The sequence below is a fragment of the Leptonychotes weddellii genome, chromosome 9 (genome assembly GCF_054177405.1).
Source record: "Leptonychotes weddellii isolate Sample4059 chromosome 9, ASM5417740v2, whole genome shotgun sequence".
NCBI lineage: Eukaryota > Metazoa > Chordata > Mammalia > Carnivora > Phocidae > Leptonychotes > Leptonychotes weddellii.
The window spans coordinates 63,940,252-63,964,662 of NC_138377.1; the positions used below are offsets into that span (position 1 = coordinate 63,940,252).

Sequence of the window (24,411 nt, forward strand, 5' to 3'; positions counted from 1 at the left end):
AAAAAAAAATCTTAAAAAAAAAAAGGTAGTAATACTTTAAAAAAAAAAAAGAAAGAAAGCCACAGCTATCACTCAAAGAACAAGGTTGAGAAACAGCCTGGCAGCTCAAAGTTCAAAGAATAAAACAAGACTTGGTACAAAGTAGACATGACTGGAGCCTGGTACATCTGCTTCATCTGTAGCGTGTTTAGGGGGGATTCAGAGGAAAAGATAAATAGCCTCCCTGAGGACAGAGGCACCACTAACCCATCAAATGGCATGGCAGCATGAGAGATAACACAAAGGGACAAAATCGATATTTCTTTTTTTTTTTTTAAGATTTTTATTTATTTATTTGAGACAGAGAGAATGAGAGAGAGAGAGCACATGAGAGGGGGGAGGGTCAGAGGGAGAAGCAGACTCCCCGCCGAGCAGGGAGCCCGATGCGGGACTCGATCCCGGGACTCCAGGATCATGACCTGAGCCGAAGGCAGTCGCTTAACCAACTGAGCCACCCAGGCGCCCCAAAATCGATATTTCTTAAGGACCAGCCCTGTGGCGTTTTTCATTTACTACCATATTTAATTCTCTGAAAGCCCTGTTTCACCTCATTCTTCGTATTTTACAGAGGCCATACTAAGGCTGAGAACTTAAGGGACTTTGCTAAGGTCGGACAGATCATTAAGTGGCAGAAGCAGGATTCAAGCCCTCCCGTCAAACTGCAAAGCCGGCTGCATACCTTGAATGTCAAAGTGAACCACGGCGCAGATGATAAATGTTTCAGGAACTCAGAGAAGGGATGACCCCTTGGTCAGCCTCATCGTGGCCAAGGAATGCCGCCGTCATTAAATGCCATGCTTTTGTATCAGGCCCAACCCTTTCCTTCCCACTAACTGTGAATCTTAAACGAGACTGTCCAACCTCTGTTTATTATTTTCAGCAATGGGGAAATCACTTAACTCCCCTCCCCGCACATTCATGTTGTAACAACAGATTATTAGTAAATTCTTCCTTATACAGAGTCAGTATCTTCCTCAGATGCTGTGAAATCAGATATGGAGGCCATGTAGCCAGAAACAATGTTGAACTACCCCGCAGGATTGGTCAACAAAGGCCTCACAGCCCATGGGCTTGGCCCAGACCCTATACACAGGCAGCACCAGACATCTGAACCATAACTAATTTTTCCCCCAAAACCAGACCCCTCGGCCACTCACCCTCACTAGAAAAGGTAATTCCACATGGTGCCTACTCCCTCAGGTTGCACCTTCTAAATCAAATTGTACACCTACCCATCTGATTGGCAGAGTCTCAGTCACAAGATTGTGGCCTAGATGCAAGAGAATTTGAGAAAGGAAGTTTACGGATTCCACCTTAGGAAAGCAAGAATCATGGTTGGGAATTCCCCTGATATAGGAAAAGTGTTCAAAAGACACTAAGGACCCATCACATACATGGCAAATGTCCACCACAGTCCATCACTTGGCTGCCCAACATGAACGCACACTCCTTCTCCATAAGTAACCTTCCTAAAACAAAAGTGCCCTCATTGAACGTAATCTTCACTATCTCTTGTACAAAGGAAAATGAGGTTCGACTCTCCCCAGAACTGAAATAAGCCAGTCTCAGCACTTACTGCTTTCAGCTTCAAGTACAGGATCTCCAGGTGATATCCATTCCACCTCTAATTTAGTCAGATCCCCAAGCTGATATCCTATAAACTGTGGACTAAAGCGAAGGTTCACCACCAACAGCATCCTATATATAAAATAGCAGAAGGAAGGCAGAGGACAGAGAAAAAGGAAATCGGTTCAAATATGCAAATGCACACATGAAAGAGCAAGGAAGAAAATGTGGACAGAGAGTGCCCTCTTTATTTCCGAAACTGGCCCCTGACCAGAGCTGTACCTATTTCATTCTCTTGCCCTCCTCCAGTACAGGTGAAACAAAACTGGATGTTGGTGAACCTGAGCCTTAATGATGCTGTGGACTACCACCCTAGCCCTGGACTACCTACCTCTCAACTTCTCACACATGAGTGAAAACTAGAAATGCTTCATTTGTTTACTCCTCCCATTTTGGGTCCAACTGGGGAAGGCCCACAGGACAGGACTCCATCTACATCCCCATTAGTGGGCCTCCATTTCTCTGTTTCTCTGCAGTGGTAGAGCAGAGAGGGCCCCTGATTTGGAATCAGGAAAATCTATTTCTGAACCATAAGCCTCAATAGCCAATCCATAAAACTGAGCTAGTAATACCTACTTCACAGGGTCATCATGCAAATATATCTAAGAGTTGGGACAATAAATGATGCATGGGCTGTCTCAAAAAATGCGAATTCCAATCCCAATTGCTCTTGTGATAATGTATGTAAAGTCCCACCGTAGGGTTTGTTCCCTTCCCACATCTACTCTCCGTGGATCTTCTGCCAATAAGAGATCCAGATCAATGGTTTTCAAACTGCAGGTAATTATCCTTTAAGTGGGGTGCTGTTCATATTTTAATATGGAGTGGAACGGAATAGACTAGAAACTGAAAGTACTGCCCGTGACCAGGATAAATACTGTTTCCTGAAACTTCTGATTGTTGTATGTGTGTGTTTGTGCTCGTGTATTCACGCACACGTATATGTGCATTGGGTCCTTCTGCAAAATGCATTTCCTACTGTGGGCCATAAAAGTGCATATGTTTCTGGATGCTCTGCGTAAGGACTCTCCCAACCCATGTTTCTGAAGAGGCTTTAACAAACTGCCCTACCTGGGAAAGACATGATCCCTCCACCCCCGCTCCCCAGATAAGGCACCACGGTTGAAAGCTCAGACTGCCGGCTGAGGATGGGAGAAGAAACCATGACCACGCAGTTCCTGTGGTGACCAGCCCAGCCCTTCGCTCATTGCTGGAGTTATAAAACCCAAGACCGGAAAAGAGAAGCAGCATCTGCCCGGGGCAGCCTCCCTGAGAAGATGCACAGTCTCCCTCTCACCCTGCTACTCCTCCTCCTATGGTGCAGAGCTCAAGCTGCTGAGTCTTGCGGTCCTTCCCTCTGGAAGCGGCAGGATCAGCCCCCAAAACAAGTTTAGTCTGAATATAGCTGACTCTTAAACAAGGTCGCAGGATCTCTCTGCAGGAATCCAGAGTGAATTCCACTTGGGATGCGCCCACCCAGTCTCTGCAGCCTCTGGGAGTTCCCCAGGGGACAAGGAACCCCAGTGACCAGGGAAAGCCCACAACAGGTGGGAGGAAGAGGGGCATCTTCTCATGCTATAATGTGAGGTACTGAGTAGAAGGGCCTATGTTCCCTTCATCCTCTGAGCTTCGGGGCTACATTTTACCGTGTAATGTGGCCATTCTGTGATGCTGCTCACGACCTGTGGAGAAGGTCAAGCCAGGAACCTGGAGAGCCTGCCCTGCGTGGTCACAAAGGAGCATTAAGGCACGGGCAGTATGGGAGCGGTGGAAATCCGGGGTGAAAAATGCCTGAATGCATCTGCGGCCAGATTGGGCTGTTAGACCTGGAAGAAGGAACGAGAATTTATATGGGAGGTTGTGGGTGGGGAGACCAGATACCAGAGGGGGCGACGGGGGGAGTACAGAGTGAGGATGAGATTCCCAACTTCAGCCCAGCCTATGGTTTCTCCGTGTTCAGGCCCTGGGGGTTCTCTGTTCCAGGGGAGATCATCGGGGGCACAGAGTGCAAGCCACACTCCCGCCCTTACATGGCCCACCTGGAAATCATCACTCCCCAGAATCACCTGATGTCTTGTGGTGGTTTCCTGATAAGATGGAACTTCGTGCTGACAGCGGCTCACTGTGCAGGAAGGTGACACAACAGGGTCCTGTTTATCTCCAGAAAGGAGATAAACAGCCAGCATAGCAGCCAGGGACACATGCTTGGGTGGCCTGAGGAGGGTTCCCGGGCCTGGGAGAAGCAAGACTTGAATTTAAGGAAATTGGGCCCATAGTTGATGGATGCCCTGATCTTCGATCACTGTGAGCTCAGCAATCTACCAAGGAAAAAGGAGGCCCTACCCAAGTGTCCTTCCTTTAAAAGTAGCTTCCCTCTCCCCGACCCCAACCTATGATATATGTGACTTTCAGGGGCCCACCCAGTTTTCCAGGCCACTTCCTCTCTGCCCTTTCCAAGAACACTGGCCTTTAGTTCTCAGGGACTTGACCCATCCTTTCCATGGGAGGCAAAGAACAGGGTCTACCAGGGACGCCACCACCTCCCCCTTTCCTCTGGTATCTCTTGCTCCGGAGGGCTGGCCCTCATATAGGGCTCCCTGAATTAGCAAGAGCTAACCCTGTCCCTTGGATCCTCCATGGCCGGCCCAGTCCCCAGCAATTCCCGAGGGTCCTGGAAATGTCCCTGTTCCCCGAGTGAAACCTGAGCTCCCAAATGCCACAAGTAGCCCAGGAAAAGGGGGGTGGGTAGAGTCCAGTAACCCCCATGATAGACTCCAGTTCCCTTTCCTCAGAGTGGGCACATCCCAGGAGACAGTAGACCATCACTGTCTCTCCTTGTCTTTCCTTCTCCCTCACCACAGGTTCATAATGGTCACCCTTGGAGCCCATAACATACGAAAGAAAGAAGACACGTGGCAGAAGCTTGAGGTCATAAAACAATTCCCTCACCCAAAATACGATGACTTTACTATTCGCCATGACATAATGCTACTGAAGGTGATAACTTCTTTTTCCCCCTTCTCCACTTCCTGTTCTCTTAGTTTTCTCCTTCAGGTCCCCATTGCCCTGAAATTTCCCCAACCTGCCTCTGGACTCCAACCTCACCAAGTCACCCCACTGGGTGTAGTTCTAATGTGAAACAGTTTGCCCTGTCCTCCCCTGATGTCCTCCAAAGGAAATTTCCACCCAAAGCGGTGATACCCCGTCACCCCTTTCTAGCACTGACAGCCCTTCATGCCCTTCACAGTTGAAGGAGAAAGCCAACCTGACCCTGGCCGTGGGGACACTCCCCCTTCCACCCCAGTTCAACTTCATCCCACCCTGGAGAATGTGCCGGGTGGCTGGCTGGGGAAGAAGACAAGTGAATGGAGCAGGCTCTGACACTCTGCAAGAGGTGAAGCTGAGGCTCATGGATCCCCAAGCCTGTAGACACTACCTAGCTTTTGACCACAACCCCCAGCTGTGTGTTGGCAATCCCGGGAAGACAAAAACTGCATTTAAGGTGACCCTCCGACATGGGTTCTTTTCCACAAATCTCTGTTTGGGTTCTAGGATGTCTCCTGGAAGGAGATGGGGTGGGAAGACTGTCAGCCAGCAGCAGGGTTTCAGATCATAGGCCTAAGGAACTGGAATTGCCCCTCTGCAGATCTATCCCCCCCTCCCCACCATGCAGTCTCTGACCATCCCTCCCAGGCTGCTGCCCAGCACACAAGGGGTAGCAAGAAGGAAAGGGAAAGGGGCATCATACCAAGATGTATAACCTCATGAGAAGCCAGGGCTGCTGGGTCTGACCGGAGGTCTCTCTGTGACTCAGAACTGGGACCCACAGGCAGGAGTGGATGACTTCCCTGCTCACCTTCTGTGCTCGCTCGCTCTCTCTCTCTCCCACAGGGAGATTCAGGGGGCCCTCTTCTGTGTGCTGGGGTGGCCCAGGGCATTGTCTCCTATGGACAGGATAATGCAAAGCCCCCTGCTGTCTTCACCCGAACCTCCACTACCGGTCCTGGATCAATGAGGTCCTGAAGCAGAATTAAGCCTGGATGGAGCCTAGGCCAGCCCGAGGGGAAATCTGGAGCCAGATCTGAGCAGGCTCTCTGTGCCACTTACTCCGGAGCTGCCTCTGGTCTCTGCTGAGGCCCCACCACATCCCTCACACCGAAGAAGTTTCCTCCAGCTCACAGAGTCCTCAGTAAACCTCAATAAAGACCCAGCTTCCAGACTTGAGCATGTGTCCTCTCTCTGATTCTCCCTTCTCCTGGCACAGAGCAATCAGCCCCAGCCTAAGCAGCCTGCAAGCTTTGGAAGGAGTCGGGATGTGGGAGGGGGGTGAGTGTAAGAGACAGAGAGGAAATAATGAAGAAAAATTAGGGAAAGAAAGAAGAGAGAGGGAGGGGCACCTGGGTGGCTCAGTCAGTTGGGTGTCTGCCTTCGGCTCGGGTCATGGTCCCAGGGTCCTGGGATCGAGCCCTGTGTTGGGCTCCCTGCTCCGCGGGAAGCCTGCTTCTCCCTCTCCCACTCCCCCTGCTTGTGTTCCCTCTCTCGCTGTGTCTCTCTCTGTCAAATAAATAAATAAAATCTTAAAAAAGAAGAAGAAGAAGAAGAGAGAGGGAATCCCTGGAGAGGCAGGATCGGTATTTCCAACTTAAACAAGATGCTACACCAGATCCTTGCTATAATCATCTACTCTATACCAATTCGGATTTATCTCTAGTAATATTCAGAATCACTAAGAACAGTGTGAATCACAAGCAAAGATGTCAGATGTTTAGAGCATCCCTGACCTTTCCCCACTAGGTGCCAAGAGTAGCACCCCTCCCCGCTAAGTTTTGCCAACCAGAAGTTTCACAGGGCATTGCCAAGTGGTCCCCAAGGGGGCAGGGGAGCAGGAATCATCCTCAGTGAGAACCACTGGTTTAAATACTCGATCTAGGGAAGGCAGTTGGTGCCACATAGGGCCCTCCTCACAGTCCACCTCAATAGGAGAAGATCTACCATCTGTGGAACTTTCAATCAGAGATGCAAAGAAGATAGACTGGGGGACTTGCTTCCACCAGAACGGAGGATATAGTAAGGGTTCCGCTAAATCTAAAGTTATGGCTGCCAACTGTCATGTCAAGCCTGTCTTGATCGTGAGTGAATCCCTAGGCAACAGTGAACTTACCCCAGTGACATGGATAACTCACCTTTATTATTATACAAAGATAGAGTTGTTGCCACATAATAAGGGCAGGGGGAGTATGAGGCACTCCTTGGGGCTTCTATGCCCAGTGACAACTGAAACATGTAGCTGTAGCAACTCTACCCTAAAAAAAAAAGCCCAGGAACCTCAGAGATAAAGGTCTGGCTTACCCTACTGGGTAAACAATTTAAACCAACAGAAGAGCTGGCCATGGAGTGGAGCGGGGCGGGGGATGGGGGATAGGTGACAGAGGAGGGAAACAACTACTCATGATGACCCTAGGACCAGCTGCCACTGAAGGGACTGTAGCCTGTCCTTACAAAGTGCTTAACATTTGAGTCAGTGGACTCTGTGAGGCGCCTGGGTGGCTTAGTGGGTTAGGCGTCTGACTCCTGGTTTCCCCTCAGGTCATGCTCTCAGGGTCCTGGGATCGAGCCCGGCCTTGGGCTGCCTGCTCAGCGAAGAGTCTATTTATCCCTCTGCTCCTCTCCCCTGCTTGTGCTCTCTCTCTCTCTCTAAAATAAATAAAACCTTTTTTAAAAAATCTTTTAGGGGCACCTGGGTGGCTCAGTCGTTAAGCGTCTGCTTTCAGCTCAGGTCATGATCCTGGAGTCCTCGGATCAAGTCCGGCATGGGGCTCCCTGCTCAGCGGGGAGTCTGCTTCTCCCTCTGACCCTCCCCCTTCTCATGCTCTCTCTCTGTCTCATTCTCTCTCTCTCAAATAAATAAATAAAATCTTTTTTAAAAAATCTTTTAAATCAGTAGACTTTAAGTAAACCTCCATAATGCAGGGGGGCTTCATCCCATCAGGTGAAGGCTTTACGAGCAAAGACAGGTTCCCAACGAAGGAATTCTCAAGATGGCAACAGAGAAAACCTGTGTGTTTCTAGACGGCTGCCCTGAGGAATTCAGATTCAAGACTGCAACATCAACTCTTACCTGAATTTTCAGCCTGCTGGCATGACCTACAGATTTCAAACTTGCCAGCTCCCACGGTGGTGGGAGCCAGTTCCTTAAAATAATGTCTCCTTATATGCGGCACCTGGGTGGTGCAGTCGGTTAAGCGTGGGACTCTTGGTTTGGCTCAGGTTGTGATCTCGGAGCCATGGTGTCAAGACCCGCATGTAGCTCCATGCTCAGCACAGAGTCTGCTTGGGATTCTCTGTCTCCCTCTCCCTCTGCCCCTCCTGCTCACTCTCTTTCTCTCTCTCTCTCTCTAAAATAAATAAATAAAATCTTTTTTTAAATAATAATATCTCTTATAGATAGTTACCAAAAAAAATGTATATATATATATATATATACTTTCTATATAAATTGAAATGACCACTCCCTTGAAGAATCAATGCCAAGGTGAAATGAACTCAATGTGGGGCAGGAGGGGACCCGACCTGACACTGTCCCTACTCCATCACTGCTCGCTGAAGGGCGCTTCCACAGAAGGCTTCTTACTCTGGTCATCCACAACTCTTTCCCTAAAAGCTTTCTCTGGTGTAGGAGCGTGCTCAGCCAGGGCACACAGCAGACGAGAAGCGGCCCCTCAAGTGGCCTCACCCCATCAGGGATGGAAATTGGTGGGTAATTAACCCAGTGTCATCACTCTGCTGGTGACACAACTCTGAGGCACGTCTTACACCATCCCCCAAAAGTCCCAGGTGACGTGAAGCTCCGGGCGTCTGCAGCACTGATCTGCTCAGTAACACACCCTGTATTTTCTTTCCCTCCTTCCTTCCCTACTCTACTTCTCTCTACTCCCCTGTTGATGCTTCCAGCAGTCACATCACAAATAAACTCCTTGCACTCAAATCTTTGTATCAGGGTCTGTTCTGGGAAAACCCAGACTAAAATATTCCCAGCAATCAAGATTTATTAAATCTCTTGTAGTTAGTACAATGTGATGTTGAGGCAAAAGACAATCAATTAAAGCAACGAAACAGAATAGACTCTGGAAAGAGACACATTCACCTATGGACTATGACAAGGTAACAACAGCAGGACAGTGGGAAAGGACAGTCCTTTCAGTACGTACTGCTGGGCCAAATGAGTATCCGTGGGGAAAATGAAATTTGACCTCATCTCACAAACCCAGAAAAATCAATTCCAGGTGGTCCACACATGACAGGTAAAACAATACAACTTCTAGACAATGTGACAAGAGAGTACCTTTTTACCTTGGGGTTTGGAACGATTTCTTCAAGGCACACAAAAACCTCTAACTTAAAAGCAAGTTTCTCCACCTTGCACTACCGACATTATGAACTGGATACATTTTTGTTATGGGGGCTGCCCAGGCCTCCCACTAGATGTCGCCACCACTGCCAAAACTATCCCAGTTATGACAACCAAAAATGTCTCCAAGGCACGGTCAGATGTCCCCTGGGGTACAGTTGCCAGATTTAGGGGGAAAAAACAGAATACCCAGTTAAACTTGAATCTCAGATCAACAACAGCAAAATAGTACGTGTCCCAAATATTATCTGAGACATACATATATTAAATTTGTTTCATTGTTTATCTGATATTCAGATTTAACTAGATGTCCTGTATTTTATATGAAAATTACCTCCAGTTAAGAACTACTGTCTCGGGGCGCCTGGGTGGCTCAGTCGTTAAGCGTCTGCCTTCGGCTCAGGTCGTGATCCCAGGGTACTGGGATCGAGCCCCGCATCGGGCTCTCTGCTCGGCGGGAAGCCTGCTTCTCCCTCTCCCACTCCTCCTGCTTGTGTTCCCTCTCTCGCTGTGTCTCTCTCTTCAAATAAATAAATAAAATCTAAAAAAAAACAAACTACTGTCTCAAAGGAAAAGTGATTTGATATATTGGATGACAAGAAGAACCTCTGTTTATCAAAAGACACCTTTAAGAGAATGAAAAAGCAAGCCATCGAGTAGAGGAAAATCCTTGTATCCCATATGCAGAACTTACAAATAATGCCTGTCGAGCAATAAGAAAAAATTCAGACCATCCAATAGAAACACAAAAGACTTGAATAAGAAATTCACAAAACAAGATATCCAAACGGCCAATAAACATTATGAAAGGCATCCAACCTCATTTGCTGTCAGGAAAATACAAATTAAAACCACAACGCAATACCACTGCACACTCACCAGAATGGCTACAAATAAGGACTGATAATATCAGTACCGCCAAGGAGGGCAACAGAAACACTCCTACGGGGCTGGAGGGCGTGTAAACTGACTCAGCCACTTCGACGGCATCCGATGAGAAACAAAACATGCACATCCTCTGACCTATCAATTCCACTTCTAGGAATATAGCCAAAAGAAAGACCTGCATCATAAAGCATGAACAAGAATGCTCATAATGACAGGATACTTGGGAACAATCCAAAAGCCCATCCACAGTAGAATGAATAAATACAACTGCTGTATGATACGAGTACATGGGACACACCCCGCAATAAAACGTAACTGCTGTTACATCCAATAACATGGATGAACTTCACAAGCATGTTATTGAGAAGGAGACAAAAAGCAAGACTCAAAAGAAGACCTATTGTGTTAGTCCATTTCAGAAACTAACAAAACCAATGTATGTGTTCAAAGTCAAGGTAGCGGTTACCTTTGCTGAGGATGGACAAGGCAGGAATTAGGACAAGGCACGTGGTTGGGGAATGAGGGCCTTCTGGAGAGCTGGTAATGTTCTGTTCCTGACTGGGGGAGCAGTTACAGGAATGTGCTCACTCGGTGATAACTCACTGAGTGATATTCGTGTTACGCACGGCAATTAAAAGTTTGGATTTTTTTGTTGTTGTTAAGTTGTTCTCAGTCCCTCTCACTGTTTTGGTAACCTTATTTCTAGTTGATATCTAACTCTTGCCATCCAGTGTCCTCTCTTTTTCCTCACTCAGCCAATTTGACCATATTTTCCTTAAAGATTTATTTATTTATTTGAGAGAGAGCACGAGAGAGAGCACGAGCGGGAGAGGCAGACGGAGAGGGAGAGAATCTCAAGCAGACTCCACGCTGAGCATGGAGCCCACACGGGGCTTGATCTCATGACCCTGAGACCACTCACAACCCGAGCCAAAACCAAGAGTCAGGTGCCCAACCAACTGCACCACCCAGGCGCCCCTGACCATATTTTTTAAAGACATATTTTTACCTGTAGCAGCCTCTTTGACTATGCTGGTTAATCACCAATGAGGATTTTTTTTTAAATGCCTGAAAGCATCAATCCAGACATTTCCTTTCTTAATTTACAGGGTTGTTGCCTTTTAATATTTTACCTTTCAATTGTTCATTAATTAATTTTCCTACTTTATCTGTGATCTCCCTTCTCTCCCAAGGATGCTGGATTTAATTGGGCATAAACACTATTAGTAAAGGAAGTGCAGCTCACATCTGGCCTGGTCTATACTGCAGCTTAGTTCCAAACCCGAGGTAAAAACATCAGTTCTAATTCCACTCTAACAAAGCATGGTCCACCCCTTCCTCAAGTGGCACAGTTCCCATTAAAGTAACAGGTGCTCTAACCTCTCTCTACTCTTCGGACTGGTCAGGTGACCCACAGTGGAGAGAGCTCTGGGGTTTTAGATTCATATTTCGTCCTTTTTTTTTTTTTTAAGATTTTATTTAGGGGCGCCTGGGTGGCTCAGTCGTTAAGCGTCTGCCTTCAGCTCAGGTCATGATCCCAGGGTCCTGGAATCGAGCTCCACGTCGGGCTCCCTGCTCCGCAGGAAGCCTGCTTTTCCCTCTCCCACTCCCCCTGCTTGTGTTCCGTCTCTCTCTGTCAAATAAATAAAATCTTTATTTTTATTTATTTATTTTTTTAATAAATTCCTCACATACTGGGCCACTTCACCCTCAGCTGCCTACCCACCTCCTGCTTTTTCTCTGGAACTCTGTCCCATAGATCACCTTCCCATGAAGTCCCTGCTGATCAGACAAGCCTTCATTAAGTTCTTCATACTCCACTAAGAGTTGCAAATGTCCTGTTTAGTAATCTGTGATCCAGCAATGAAATAGGGGGGACGTTCTGTCCCCTGACTTGACGTGGCTTTTCCCACCTGTATCTGTTTGCTTCACTGTTGGCCACGGGGGAAACAAACCCAGGAAAAGCCCCCAATGGCCCTTTTACAGCCCAGAACAAGAAGGCTGACAACTGTCTGCAGATGGTGGCTCTCCCTTTGAGAGGGTAGGAAATGGAATTTCTGGGCTAGTGAGGCCTCTGGTGGTGCAAGAAGAGCTGTTGTTCATGCTGAACATTTCCCTTCAGCCTGACAAAAGGCTGATTTCTGTGGGTGTGTTTCTCTCTGTCTCTCTGTCTCTGTCTCTGTCTCTGTCTCTGTCTCTCTCTCACACACACACACATACACACACACACCAGCACTGGCAGAGCCCATAGGAGGGCAATCCTTAGCTCATTTCACTTCTCACTCGCTGCTCTGGAAATTACACTCAGATCTCAGGGGCCCTTGGTCTTCCCAGTAGGTCCAGACCAAGAGCAGGAGATGGGGCTGATGCTGGAGGTGAGACAGTATCAGCTCCTGAGTAAGGCTCCACTGGGAACAGATGTCTGGATAGAGGTCTGACTAAAGATGGTGGCATCTAGAGCTCTGCATGGGGGGCAGAGAAGAGAGGAGAAGATGGAGCCCCCGGAGAAAAGCGGCATTTCCACAGAGGGTGAGCCTCCGGGAACACTGCTTTTTGCCACCACAAAATCTGAGGTCAGAGGAGATTATCTTTAAAGGGAGGAAGGGGGCTCTAGGATCCTTAATCTGCTGCGTCTCCAGTATCAACATCTTGGTTGGATGGTTGGTTGGTTGGTTCTGCCATATTTTAATAAGAAACTATGTGAGATGATGATGTGAATTGCATTTAGCAAGTAACATCCCAGAGCCTGAGAGAAGTTGCAAAAATCTGCCCAAACAAAATGAAGCAGGGGACATTCACACAGTTAGAGGTGGCAGAGCGGAAGGGCAGAGGTGCCTGTCACCAGCAAACCCCCCGTCCTGTGCCCAAGCTGAGGGGAGCAGCCAGGACACCACCCTAAGTCTTGGTTTCCCATCGTGCCCTGTGGTGATGGCTTCACCACCCAGAGGGACCATGCTCAGCTCCTTTTGCTGTTTCAGGAAGCAGCTGTGGGGGAAACGGTCCCATTTCAATGAATGAGATCCTTGTGATTGCTAAAGACTCAGAAGAGACCCTTGTCTCCCTGAAGGGCAAACCAGCTGCATTTGCGCCAACACCCAGATGCAGACAGAAATATCTCATGTCTTATTGTCTGGCTCAGATTTGAATGTTTTAGCTGCTCAAGTGTCAGATGGACTGTGAAAGCTGCAAACAGTTTAACTTAACTAGTTCAGTTGTAAAAGGAGAGGCTAAGAAGGAAGGAGTAGTCAACCCACTCATCACCAGGACTCAGAAAAAGAAAGACTTTATGGAGTTTGAGGGGAGTTTGAGGACACTCAGACAGGACCTGCTCCCCATCAGCCTCCGGGAGAGAAGAGGTGGTTGCTGGGAGCTAGCACTGTCCTTATGTATATCCCCTCCCACGCAGGGCACAAAGGTCTGGAAGGAACTCCTGCCTCACCTCCATGATGATATTGATGAAACTCCACCCTCCTGAATCCATGGTCTAAAGGCATCTGATTTAGCAGAACCTCCTCTGCCCAGTCCCCAGCTCACTGTAAGAAAAGACAAAGCCAGGGGGCGCCTGGGTGGCTCAGTTGGTTAAGCGACTGCCTTCGGCTCAGGTCATGATCCTGGAGTCCCGGGATCGAGTCCCGCGTCGGGCTCCCTGCTCAGCGGGGAGTCTGCTTCTCCTTCTGACCCTCTTCCCTCTCATGCTCTCTCTCATTCTCTCTCTCAAATAAATAAAATCTTTAAAAAAAAAAAGAAAAGAAAAGAAAAGACAAAGCCAGGAGAGAAAGAAGGGGTTGTCAATAACTAGGGTGTGGTTGAAGAGGGGAGGAGTCCCTTGATACCTCAGCAACCTGGCTGAGGTTCCACACTGGAGGACGGTGAGCAGGGCCCCCCCACCCTGGTCCAGCAGTAGACACATGTCCCAGGCCTAGCCAGTCAGAACACTCCATACTTGACCACAGTGGTTGGTTCAGAGATGGACACATAAACCAAATCAGTCCAATGAGAGTCAATTCTGAGATTTTTTTTTCTAAAGACTTTATTTATTTGAGAGAGACACAGAGATAGTGACAGAGAGCACAAGCAGGGAGGAGTGGGAGAAGAAGGCTCCCTGCTCCCACTGAGCAGGGAGCCTGACACAGGGCTCAATCCCAGGACCCTGGGATTATGACCTGAACCGAAGGCAGATACTTAACTGACTGAGCCACCCAGGTGCCCCCAATTCTGAGATTTTTGCTGGGATTAGGAGCCAAGAAGCCATCCTTGCCATAAAAGGGATAAATCTTCCTGAAAATAAAGCCAAATTACAATAGAAAAGAGCCTGGAATAGTTCGGAAAGTAGGAGATTCACTTGCAAGAGCAAAGTTTTGTTGAGAGAAGAAATTATTTAGGTGTTCCAACAAATCAGATCTTGGAAGACTGAGCAAAGAGTTTGTTCTATAAATCAAAGAATAAAAAGGAAACAGGATATGACATCAGAGCAGTTGCCCATCACACAGGTTTTCCTGGGCGTGGGGAAGGAGCTCAGAGAGATTTGGCGAAGTCAAAACTAGATTATAAATGTTGCATGGCTTCTCTGAGAAGGAACTCAGCTAGAGGGGCGGAGAGAGATACCGGACCCAGAGAGGTAGAGGACACATCTGAAATCAGCAGGATTGTGCCCCAATCCCCAAGCATAGCTGAGAGACTACGAGCCTCTCAGAGAAGTCCTAATTACAGCACAGAGCTTGTGGTGCTCCTAAAATAGGTCCACAAATTCTTCGACACCCCTCCCTTCAAAAGCTGGAGTCAAATTCCCCTCCACTTGGACTTGGTGACTCACTTCTAACAAATAGATCATGGTCAAAGCAACTGTACGGAACCTCCAAGTCTAGGTGGGTCATTAAGGGCATTGAGGCTTCAATCTTACTCTCTTAGATCACTAGCTCCAGGGAAGCCAGCTGCCATGTCATAAGGACACTCTAACAGCCCTATGGAGACATCTGCATGGCAAGAAATTGAGGTTTTCTATCAACAGCCAGCAAGAAATGAAAGCCTCCTGCCAAGGGCCAAGTGAGTGAGCCACCTTGGGAAAGGATCCTCCATGTCTTCAGATGATTGCAGCCCTGACCCTTATCTTGGCCATAACCTCTTGAGAGACCCTGAGCCAGAACCACCTAGCTAAGCTGCTCACAGATTCTTAACCCACAGAAACTGTATGAGATAATAAATATTATTATTGTTGTTTCAAACCACTAATTATTTTTTTAAGATTTTATTTTTTTAAGTCATCTCTCCACCCAACATGGACTCAAACTTACAAGCCCGAGAGATCAAGAGTCACACACTCTACCAACTGAGCCAGCCAGGCACCCCTTAAACCACTAAGTTTTGAGATAATTTGTTAACAGCAGTATGTAACTAACAGTGCTAGACTGCAGCGAGATGCTTGGGCAGTAATGATTATGGCAAATAACGAAGAGATGAGCCTAAGGGGAGACTTACCAAGCCCCGTACATTGCATGCTGTTGGCCAGAAGACAAGCTGAGAGTTCCTCACTCTCCTAGGAGACACTCCAGACCATGGGTATCATAGATAGAAGATATAACACTCAGAAGCTTGGGAGTTTGTATCCAAACACCATGCCCAGAGGCCTGGCCTAACCAGCCATGTCTCAGCCAATAGCTGGCAACATGCAAAGGCCGAACAAGAAGAGATTCTTCCGCACAGGATGGCAGTGCCTGGACCAAAGATCTCCTACCCCCAGGTGTCCAGCGGGGAGAGGGAAGGGAGAAGACAGATGAGGTACTCTGAAAGACTGAGAATTTACTCACAGAAAACTGAGTGAACTGAGAACTTTTAAACTAGAAATGAGAAAGTTACTTTGGTTGGTTGAGTTTAAGTTTATTCCACTGCCAAAGAGAAGCGTTCATGAGCAAGTTGTGTTCAACTATAAGTAATAAAGTTCTGGGGCTCCTGGGTGGCGCAGTTGGTTAAGTGTCTGACTCCAGCTCAGGTCATGATCTCAGGGTCCTGGGATCGAGCCCTGCGTCAGCCCCAAGTCAGTGACAGGCTCTGCGCTCAGCAGGGAGTCTGCTTCTCCCTCTCCCTCTGCTTCTCCCCTTGCTATGCTCGTGCTCACTCGCGCTCTCTCTTTCTCCCCCACTTCAAATAAATAAATAAAATCTTTTTTAAAAATTAAAATTAAAAAAAAAGTTCTGTTTCTGCACATCTGAGATGGACTATAAACTTTCAAACAACTACATATTCTTATTTATTTCAGACAAAGAAAAACAAAATGAATGCCCACGTACCCGCTACCTCACCTAAGAAATAAGAAGTCAGTCTCCCCAGTACTCCTCCTGGACTGCTTTTCTGCTCACCCCCACAGGTAAATGCTATCCTGAGGTTTTTTTTTCATTTTCACTCCCATGCATTCCTTTTTACTTTAACTGCAAATCTGTCTCCTCAATAAAAAGTGCATTATTTTGCCTATATTTAATCTTAAAATAAATAGTACCATATTGCAATTACTTTCCTGCAAGTTCTTTTTCATTTTAACATTATAGTTGTAAGATTCACCCATGGTGAAATTTGTAATTCCAGTGCATCTAGTTAATTCAATTTCTTAGTCTGTTTAAATGTACTATGGATACTGATTATTCCTATTATCTTATTTTGAGCTTTCCAATTTTGTCTAAACTTTCTTTTTTTTATTATTTCTTGATAACTTTTTTTGAATTGATTCGATTATTGTTTCTACTGACTTGGAAGTGCACATTTTATTTCTAATATGTAATAGTACATTTTTCAAATGTTTATGTCACAAAGTTTATTATTCAGCATTGTTATCCTTCCCCAGCAACTCAGCTCCAGCTCCATTATTGCTGACTCAGATTTTAGTTCTGCTTCAATTTTTACCCACAAATCAAATATTATTGTGGTGCTTTATATGGCCAATATTTGTTTATATTTACCCATTTGTTTACCAACATTTGGATCATTATTCTCTTGTATCTCACACCTTCCTTTTGAAATCAGTCTCTTTTTTCCTGACAAAATTTGTAAGTCTGATGATAGTAAATGCTCTCTTTTTTGTCTTGTCTAAAACTATCCTTGGTTTACCTTCATTCTTGAATGCCGGTTTGTAAACAGTTCTAGGATGGCAAAATTATTTTCTCTTCACATTTGAAGGTTTTATTGTATTACTCCACTGGCTTATATTGTTGTAGTGAAGGTATCTGTTGTCCATTTAACTGTTATTTCTTTATAGATAATCTGTCTTTTACTTCTGCCCTATTTTAATACCTCTTCTTTGTCTTTGTTTTTATACTTTAAATATGGTGTGACTATGTATGGATTTCTTTTTATTTATTCTACTTGAGATTCATTTTCCTTATTGAATCTGAGTATTCATATCTTTCATTAATTTGGAAAAGTAATCAGCTATTATCTCTATAAATATTTTCCATGTCCCCTCCTCTGTCCCCTCTCTTCTGAGATTCCAAATAGAAGAGTTCGAATCAGGGCAGCTGGCTGGCTCTGGTGGTTAAGGGTCTGCCTTCGGCTCAGGTCATGATCCCAGGGTCCTGGAACTGAGCCTGCCCCCCCCTCTTCCTCAGGACATAGCCCACCAAGAGCTTTATGCAGGGGTCCCAAGCATCATCTGCTGTCACCCAAGCCTCTGGGTTACTGAGACTTAAACCAACCACAAGGTAACCTCAAAAACCTTTGTTTTTGGTCTCTGAGGATTTCCTTTATTTTCTAGTTACCTTCACAATGCAGTTAAATGGAGATGTGTTAAACTTTACCCAGCATATCCAGGAAATTTGCAGTGGGAGGGGTTTTTTTTTAGGAGATATATGCCACCATAGTGTTCTTCCCACAAGTTTTTAAATCATTCAGTTTGCAACATGTGGAACAGTTTGGAGAAGAGAAACACACAGAAGCAGGGAGACCTACTAGGAGACTACTGCAGAAATTTACACAAAAGAGGATAATAACTTAAAGAAGAGTGGTGGTAGCAGAGATAAACAGAAATAGATGGATCTGGGAGATATTTAGTAAGTAAAATCAACAAGGTTTCAGACATCCAAAAAGAGATGTCTAGTAGGAAGTTTTAATAGGGGTTAGGAGGTCAGAGGAAAGATTCAGGTTGCATAGGATACTAGGAAGTCTCTGAAAAACTGGTAACTAAATTTGTTACCGAAATTCAAACTTGTCGGTGCACCTGAAGCCAATGTCTGAGACACCAGTTTTGAAGCAAAGAAAGTTCTATTATCAGAAGAGCAGCCATTTCCAAAACTGCCTTGTCCTGTTGAACCTAGGGACAGCTTACATATGTTTGGAGAAGGAGGTGAGTATGTGAGAGGAAGGTGAGAGGTTTCTTGAAAACCTGAAAGGGGGCAATCTGGAGGTATGCATTTTTTCCAGAGAATGAGGGGTCAGTCAGGACATGGTATATCAGATAATTTCAAGACAAATGTTTCTGTCCAGCCCTCATTAGTTTTCTACAGTCAGTGGGTAAACAGGGATGGGGTGGAAAAGGCAAAGTTCATGATTGATAAGAGGTGCTAAAACATAAGTAGGGAACAAAACAGAAGGTAGACCTAAGTTAATAATGCAACTAACACAACTATAGTTCTGCTTATGCTTTCAAAGCAGGTCCAGGAACCAGGTGTCCAGACTCAAATTCACCAACATAGATACTTGGAACAAAGTGCAGAGGGAAGAGAGAAAGGTCTTAGGACCCAGCTTCGAGAAATACCAACATTTTAAGACCTCAGAGGAGGTGAAGGAAGCAACAGAAACTGAAAAAAGACAGTAGAAAGACCCAGAAGAGAGCTGTGGCTTTCACTGAGGCCAAGAGATGAGCATTTCCAAAGGGAGGAAGTGTCCAGCAAGTGTCCAGTGAAACAGAAGTCAAGAAAAATGACTGGGCATTCGTTTTGGTGACACGGGAAATTGGTGATCTTGGCGAGAGTCAATGAATAATAAAGGCAGGAGCGGTGCTCGCTTTGCCCAGCACATATACTAAAATTGGAAGGATACAGAGATTAGTATGTCCCCTACGCAAGGATGACACGCAAATTCGCAAAGCATTCCATATTTAAAAAAAAAAAAAAAAAGACGGGAGTGAATTAGGGAATAGAAAATGGACACCACTCCTTTGAGAAGTTTGGCTATGCAGGCGACGACAGAGAGAGGGCCTTAGCATTCGAAGAAAAGGGCTGGAGATGTGTTATTTTAAAAGGAGGGGAACTTTATAATGTTCTAAAGAATACAGGAAGGAACCGGAAGAGGGAAAAGAAAAGAGGCCGGGTCGAAAGAAATCCACATAGTACGGGTAGACGAATTCTCTTGCTACTATTACTACTGATCCACCAGGCTGAATGGACGTCCAAATTTCCGCGGTTTGAGTACCTACAGGCTTTCGGTCAAGGGGTTTTGGGGGGTTGGAGTTTTGTTTTGGTTTGTTTCAGCATTAAAGCCTTCCTTCCTCGGCCTTCTTCCGTTCTTTCCCCGCCCATTCGGTCTATGTCCACCGCCCCCCGCCCGTCCCCGCCACTCCTTGCAATGAAATATACGGCCTTCTCTATGAATTCTTCCGGGTCGCCAGGCAGGGCCACGCCCAGTCTCCATCCTGCCCGCCCCCCCATTGGAGCGCGCTTCCCGAAATACGCATGCGCACAGAGGACGTAGTCGCTTCCAAGATTGGGCTCCCCCACTGCCGCCGCCAAATCTTGCGCAAGCGCGTTAGGTCCTGGTCGCTATGCGGGTGCTTGTGGGTGAGGGAGGGCAGAAAGGGAGAGTCGGGGGCGGGCTTATGGAAAGGTTGAAACAAAGCTTGAGAGGTGGGAGGCAGTTTCTGAGGGAGGGCAGTGAAACGTGCACAGGTGATCGTGCAGCCTTGGCCTCCTACCCCAGGAAGCCGAAACTCCCCAGTCCCTGTGACCTGTGTCACCTCTGCATCGCGGGGAGGGGGCGAGAAGGAGGGCAAAAGTCTGAAGTCAGATGGGATGGCAGCAGAGGAGGGGGCCACAAGCGGGGATGGAAGGCGACCTCGAGAGGATAAATACCTCGTATTTTCTGGCCAGGTGGCGGGACGGGCTTCATTGGGACAGCCCTAACCCAGTTGCTGAAAGCCAGGGGCCACGAAGTGACGTTGGTCTCCCGAAAACCGGGGCCCGATCGGATCACGTGGGTATGTCCATCCTCGGGAAGCTCTGGGGGACGGTCTGGTTTGGCGGCGCAGGGCGAGCCCCCACACCCACCCCCCAGCACTGTGTTTTCTCTGACAGGATGAACTTGCTAAGTCGGGGCTGCCCCGCTGCGATGCCGCTGTCAACCTGGCGGGAGAGAACATCCTCAACCCTCTCCGAAGGTCAGCCACGGCCCTGAAGCTGATAGCCTTCAGAGCAGAGGGAGGACGGTGTGACCCTGATGAGCTGTGGAGAATGGAGATGTCCAGATGGAGAACTAAACTCCAATCCCAAACTACTCATCCTGCCCCACTCCTCCCTGCACACCCACCTGCCCTTCTGCCCTCTCAGCCGTTGACTTTCATCCTCACTTATAACTCAGGATGCCCAAAATATGTGCCTTTTCTTTCTCCAGGAAAGATGGACCACTTCTCTAAACCACAATGCAAGGTTTTGCTAGAAATGGGTCTGGATGAGCCCCAGGGAAAGAGAAAGGGGTATGTTTGTGGCTCATTTCCTTTTTGTTTCTCCTGCAGGTGGAATGAAACCTTCCAAAAAGAGGTTCTCAGCAGCCGCTTGGAGACCACCCAGATACTGGCTAGAGCCATCAACAAGGCCCCACAACCCCCCCAGGCCTGGGTCTTAGTCACTGGTGTAGGTATGTCCCAAATCACCACCCTTTATATTAGCCAGAGGAAGAGAGGTTGCAGTGAGGGGCAAGCTCAGGCCCTTCTAGCTCTACATGCACCAGAGCGCTGGTCTTTTCCAAATACAGAACTTCCTAGGCCCTCCATCCATGCATATTTCTTCTGACCTTTGTGTACTTTCACTGAGAAATGGGGATCCCTAGAGGAAGAGGGGATAGTGGCACTGCTCCTGATGCCAGGAAAAGTCCCACCTACTCCCAAGTCCCTTGCTTGTCACGGCACAGTTCTTTAGGAACAGAATTCCTCATTCTTGTATTTCACCATTGGGACGGGATAATTGCAAACAACTATAGAACATATGTCAGCTGCTACTCCAAGTGTTTTACACGTATTACAGCATTTAATCCTCACAGGAACGCTAGAAAATGATTCCCATTTTAAAGATGCCAACAGAGAGCTTATATAACTTGCCTGAAGTCACAGGCTTAATAAATGGTGGAGCTAAGAGTAGATCTCAGGCAGCCTGGCCCCCAAGTCTTTGCTCTTAACCACTACACTCTAGCAGCCTCTCAACTTAGGCCTGCAATTAAAGGTAAGTTACCCCAGGGCAGCAACGGGTCAACCCATGGAGCAGCTCAAAGGGAAAATAGCTATGGCTCTGTCTTCCCATGGGAAGATCCCAGGGGCTGGGGAGGGTGAGACCAAAGGGAACGTTGGGTGCCAAGGGCCAGGCAGGACCAAGGACACTGGGGCAAACCAGTGCTGTTCCACCAGCAGCTTACTACCAGCCCAGCCTGACTGCAGAGTATGATGAGGACAGCCCAGGAGGGGATTTTGACTTTTTCTCCAACCTGGTAACCAAATGGGAAGCTGCAGCCAGGCTTCCTGGAGAGTCTACACGCCAGGTGGTGGTGCGCGCAGGTGAGAACCAGGGGCTTGGGTATCAGACAGGGTTGGAATGTCTTCCCTGGGCTGGGGGCCTGGGAGAGTCAGGGGAGCTGAGCATCCAGAGTGTGAGAGGAGGCTGCCATTTCTGGCCAGCCTGCAGGTGGGAGGACTCGAAGCCCCAGAGAGAGCTAAGTTGGCATGGGGACGGGGAGACCGGGAGGAACAGTGGAACAGCCTGGAGGTTGAGGAGCCTCCCGTGCTGTCCTTCTTCCCTGCTCTAGGGGTTGTGCTGGGCCGTGGGGGTGGTGCCATCGGACACATGCTGCTGCCCTTCCGCCTGGGTCTGGGGGGCCCCATCGGCCCAGGCCACCAGTTCTTCCCCTGGATTCATATCAGGGACCTGGCAGGAATCCTGACCCATGCCGCTGAAGCAAGCCACGTGCAGGGGGTCCTGAATGGAGTGGCTCCAGCCCCCACCACTACAAATGCTGAGTTTGCCAAGGCCTTCGGCGCCGCCCTGGGCCGCCCAGCCTTCATGCCTCTCCCCAGCGTGGTAGTGCAAGCGGTCTTTGGACGAGAGCGTGCAGTCATGCTGCTGGAGGGCCAGAAGGTGGTCCCACGGCGGACACTGGCCACGGGCTACCAGTATTCCTTCCCAGAGTTAGGGGCTGCGTTGAAGGAAGTCGTAGCCTAAGCAGAGAGGCTCCTGGCAGGGCCTGAGGCCTGCCCCTCTACAGAGGCTTCCTGGTTAGAGACTGTGAATAGGCTCGGGTACTCCTCTGAGACCTGAAACCATCTGGTTCTTAGGGATTCCTCTCCCTGCCCTCCTTCTCTTTGTTCTGTTGCTCCACCTTATTTAACTGAGAGACTGTCCACAGTGTCAAGGTTGGAGTCTCATCAAGTTGGGTCCTTAACCTCTTCAACTCCTTGTAAAAGAATTTCCAAGTTTGGTTTCCCTACGTGTTCCGTTACTGTCCCTGGTATCCTTTATGTTGTGTAGAATGCTCTGCTATTGAGGCAATAAAGATAAATTATCTCGCAGGCTTTGGTTTGCTCCTTTGGCCTAGATTCTCCTGGAGTTTATGTCCGAGAAAATGCCAGATGACTCTTTCCCCTATGTGGGGCTTTGAACGTTATAATGGGCAACATCTCCCTTCTTGGTCCCTCCATTGCCAAACTGGTAACAAATCTGGGGCATGAGGTTATAATAAAGGTGGAGACTAGAAAATGAGAGAAATGATGATCCATTAACAGTGGGTTCTGTGGTCATCCTGCATACTTGTCCACACAGTGCCTAATATTAGGGTGCCATCAGAAGAAGAGACCAGGCCCCAGTCTAGAACAGCCTTCAGTCTGTCACTGAACAGCAGTGAATAAAGCAATCACACGTTGATCCTAGGTCATCAAGCTGCAGTAGGACAAAGTCAACATCCGTGTCTGTAAGAAGCTGAGGACTTGCCTCTCATCTGACTGGGGCCACTTCAGGCAACCAGGGTCCCTAGCACAAAAGGGCAGATGATACCCCTGGCCTCCTGCCCTGGTTATCGGCCACAACTTAACCAACAGTTCCTTCCCCTAGCCCCCAGTTTGGGCCATCTTAACCAATCTCCTTATTCCCAGAGGACTCTGGGCTGTCTTTGAGCCACCGTCACCCCCTAACTAGCTTCTTTCCAACACACCTGCCCCCAGCTCAGGTCAATACAGGCTAGTGGTATAAAGCAGCAATGGGGAGGAGGGGTGAAGACACTGGGACCCAAAGACTCTCCAGCATCATCCAGCTCCCCACACTGGTTGCTGGAACGAAGAACTGAGGTGGCAGTAGTCAACTCGCTGTGCCTCAGGGAGAAGTGACAGCCTGAAAAGGACCATGTCCCGGGACCTACCACAGAGCCCAGACAGCACAGAATCCAGGGGCACCTGTCCTACTTCTTTATCTGGTCTTGGGTTCTTTAGGAAGTTGATGGGCTCTGTATTGTTCCTGAGGGAATGACCCATCTCAAGGGTAGAAGTAACAGAAAAGCGTATTTGGGGGCTGCGCTAAAGGAAGGTCTACTGACCAGTGCTGTCCACGGATGAATGTGCGACCTGGAGGTAGTCCGTTTCCCTGCACAGGACTTTAAGCAGATAAAGGACAGGAGGGGCGCCTGGGTGGCTTAGTCAGTTAAGCAGCTGTCTTTGGCTCCAGTCATGATCCCAGGGATTGAGCCCCACATCAGGCTCCCTGCTCAGCAGGAAGCTTGCTTCTCCCTCTCCCACTCCCCCTGCTTATGTTCCCTCTCTCGCTGTGTCTCTCTCTGTCAAATGAATGAATAAAATCTTAAAAAAAAAAAAAAAAAGATAAAGGGCAGGATGTAGGAATCAGGATGGAGAGGCAATGTTCTTATGTAACAGTGGTTGATCTGGTGGCCAGTGAGGTACTTTCCTTCCGACTTGGGATTCTTCGGTTTTCATTTTCCAGATCATTGGTTCATCTCGATAACAACCTCTGAAAACCCTCCCATCCCCATACACACACACACACACACACATACACACACACACAGCAGAAGTGGGGCTCACTTTATGCCACATATGTGTTCTGTAGAGAAAATGCTGGGGTCAGATCACATTAACATTGTCATTGCAGAGCATGGCTTCATCAGTCTGGTGAACGCTCAACATTTCAGCAAGTGCATCTAACCGGGGACTTTCTGACACATTCGTTCATCTGTAAACACTTGAACGCAACAGGAGAGCTGCCATT

At 47.7% G+C, this 24,411-nt stretch overlaps 2 protein-coding genes, 1 long non-coding RNA gene and 1 other non-coding gene across 10 annotated transcripts in view; 3 read left to right on the plus strand and 1 right to left on the minus strand.

Moving 5' to 3' along the window:
- The window catches only part of LOC145723463 (uncharacterized), a 68,305-nt gene extending 66,346 nt beyond the window's left edge, over window positions 1–1,959 (minus strand). The window contains exon 1 of the long non-coding RNA XR_014148543.1: window positions 1,616–1,959. This is a non-coding gene — a long non-coding RNA (uncharacterized LOC145723463). The remainder of the gene's footprint in view (window positions 1–1,615) is intronic.
- Window positions 1,960–2,942: 983 nt separating this feature from the next.
- Window positions 2,943–5,789, plus strand: LOC102748511 (chymase). 2 transcript variants are annotated; one of them, XM_006748253.3, is made up of 5 exons: window positions 2,943–3,012; window positions 3,649–3,799; window positions 4,527–4,662; window positions 4,913–5,167; window positions 5,557–5,789. In XM_006748253.3, exons 1-5 carry the CDS (start codon window positions 2,943–2,945, stop codon window positions 5,686–5,688), a joined length of 744 nt encoding a protein of 247 aa, XP_006748316.3. In that variant the 3' UTR covers window positions 5,689–5,789. The 2 variants fall into 2 exon arrangements, with proteins under 2 accessions (XP_006748316.3, XP_081685810.1); XM_081829684.1 differs by lacking the exon at window positions 2,943–3,012 and having other exon boundaries at window positions 3,097–3,799.
- A 13,150-nt stretch (window positions 5,790–18,939) lies between these two features.
- On the plus strand, window positions 18,940–19,044 carry LOC115943051 (U6 spliceosomal RNA). The gene has a single exon (XR_004077652.1). It is a non-coding gene; the product is annotated as a U6 spliceosomal RNA (small nuclear RNA).
- Window positions 19,045–19,603: 559 nt separating this feature from the next.
- SDR39U1 (short chain dehydrogenase/reductase family 39U member 1) lies at window positions 19,604–22,709 on the plus strand. Of its 6 annotated transcripts, XM_081830674.1 has the most exons (7): window positions 19,604–19,719; window positions 20,029–20,135; window positions 20,233–20,315; window positions 20,670–20,694; window positions 21,343–21,475; window positions 21,558–21,701; window positions 21,950–22,709. In XM_081830674.1, the coding sequence occupies exons 1-7, from the start codon at window positions 19,704–19,706 to the stop codon at window positions 22,360–22,362; spliced, it is 921 nt and encodes a 306-aa protein (XP_081686800.1). In that variant the 5' UTR covers window positions 19,604–19,703; the 3' UTR covers window positions 22,363–22,709. The 6 variants fall into 6 exon arrangements, with proteins under 6 accessions (XP_081686800.1, XP_030890658.1, XP_006739642.1 ...); XM_031034798.2 differs by lacking the exon at window positions 21,343–21,475 and having other exon boundaries at window positions 20,670–20,791; window positions 21,555–21,701; XM_006739579.3 differs by lacking the exon at window positions 21,343–21,475 and having other exon boundaries at window positions 20,670–20,791.
- Window positions 22,710–24,411: the final 1,702 nt, after the last annotated feature.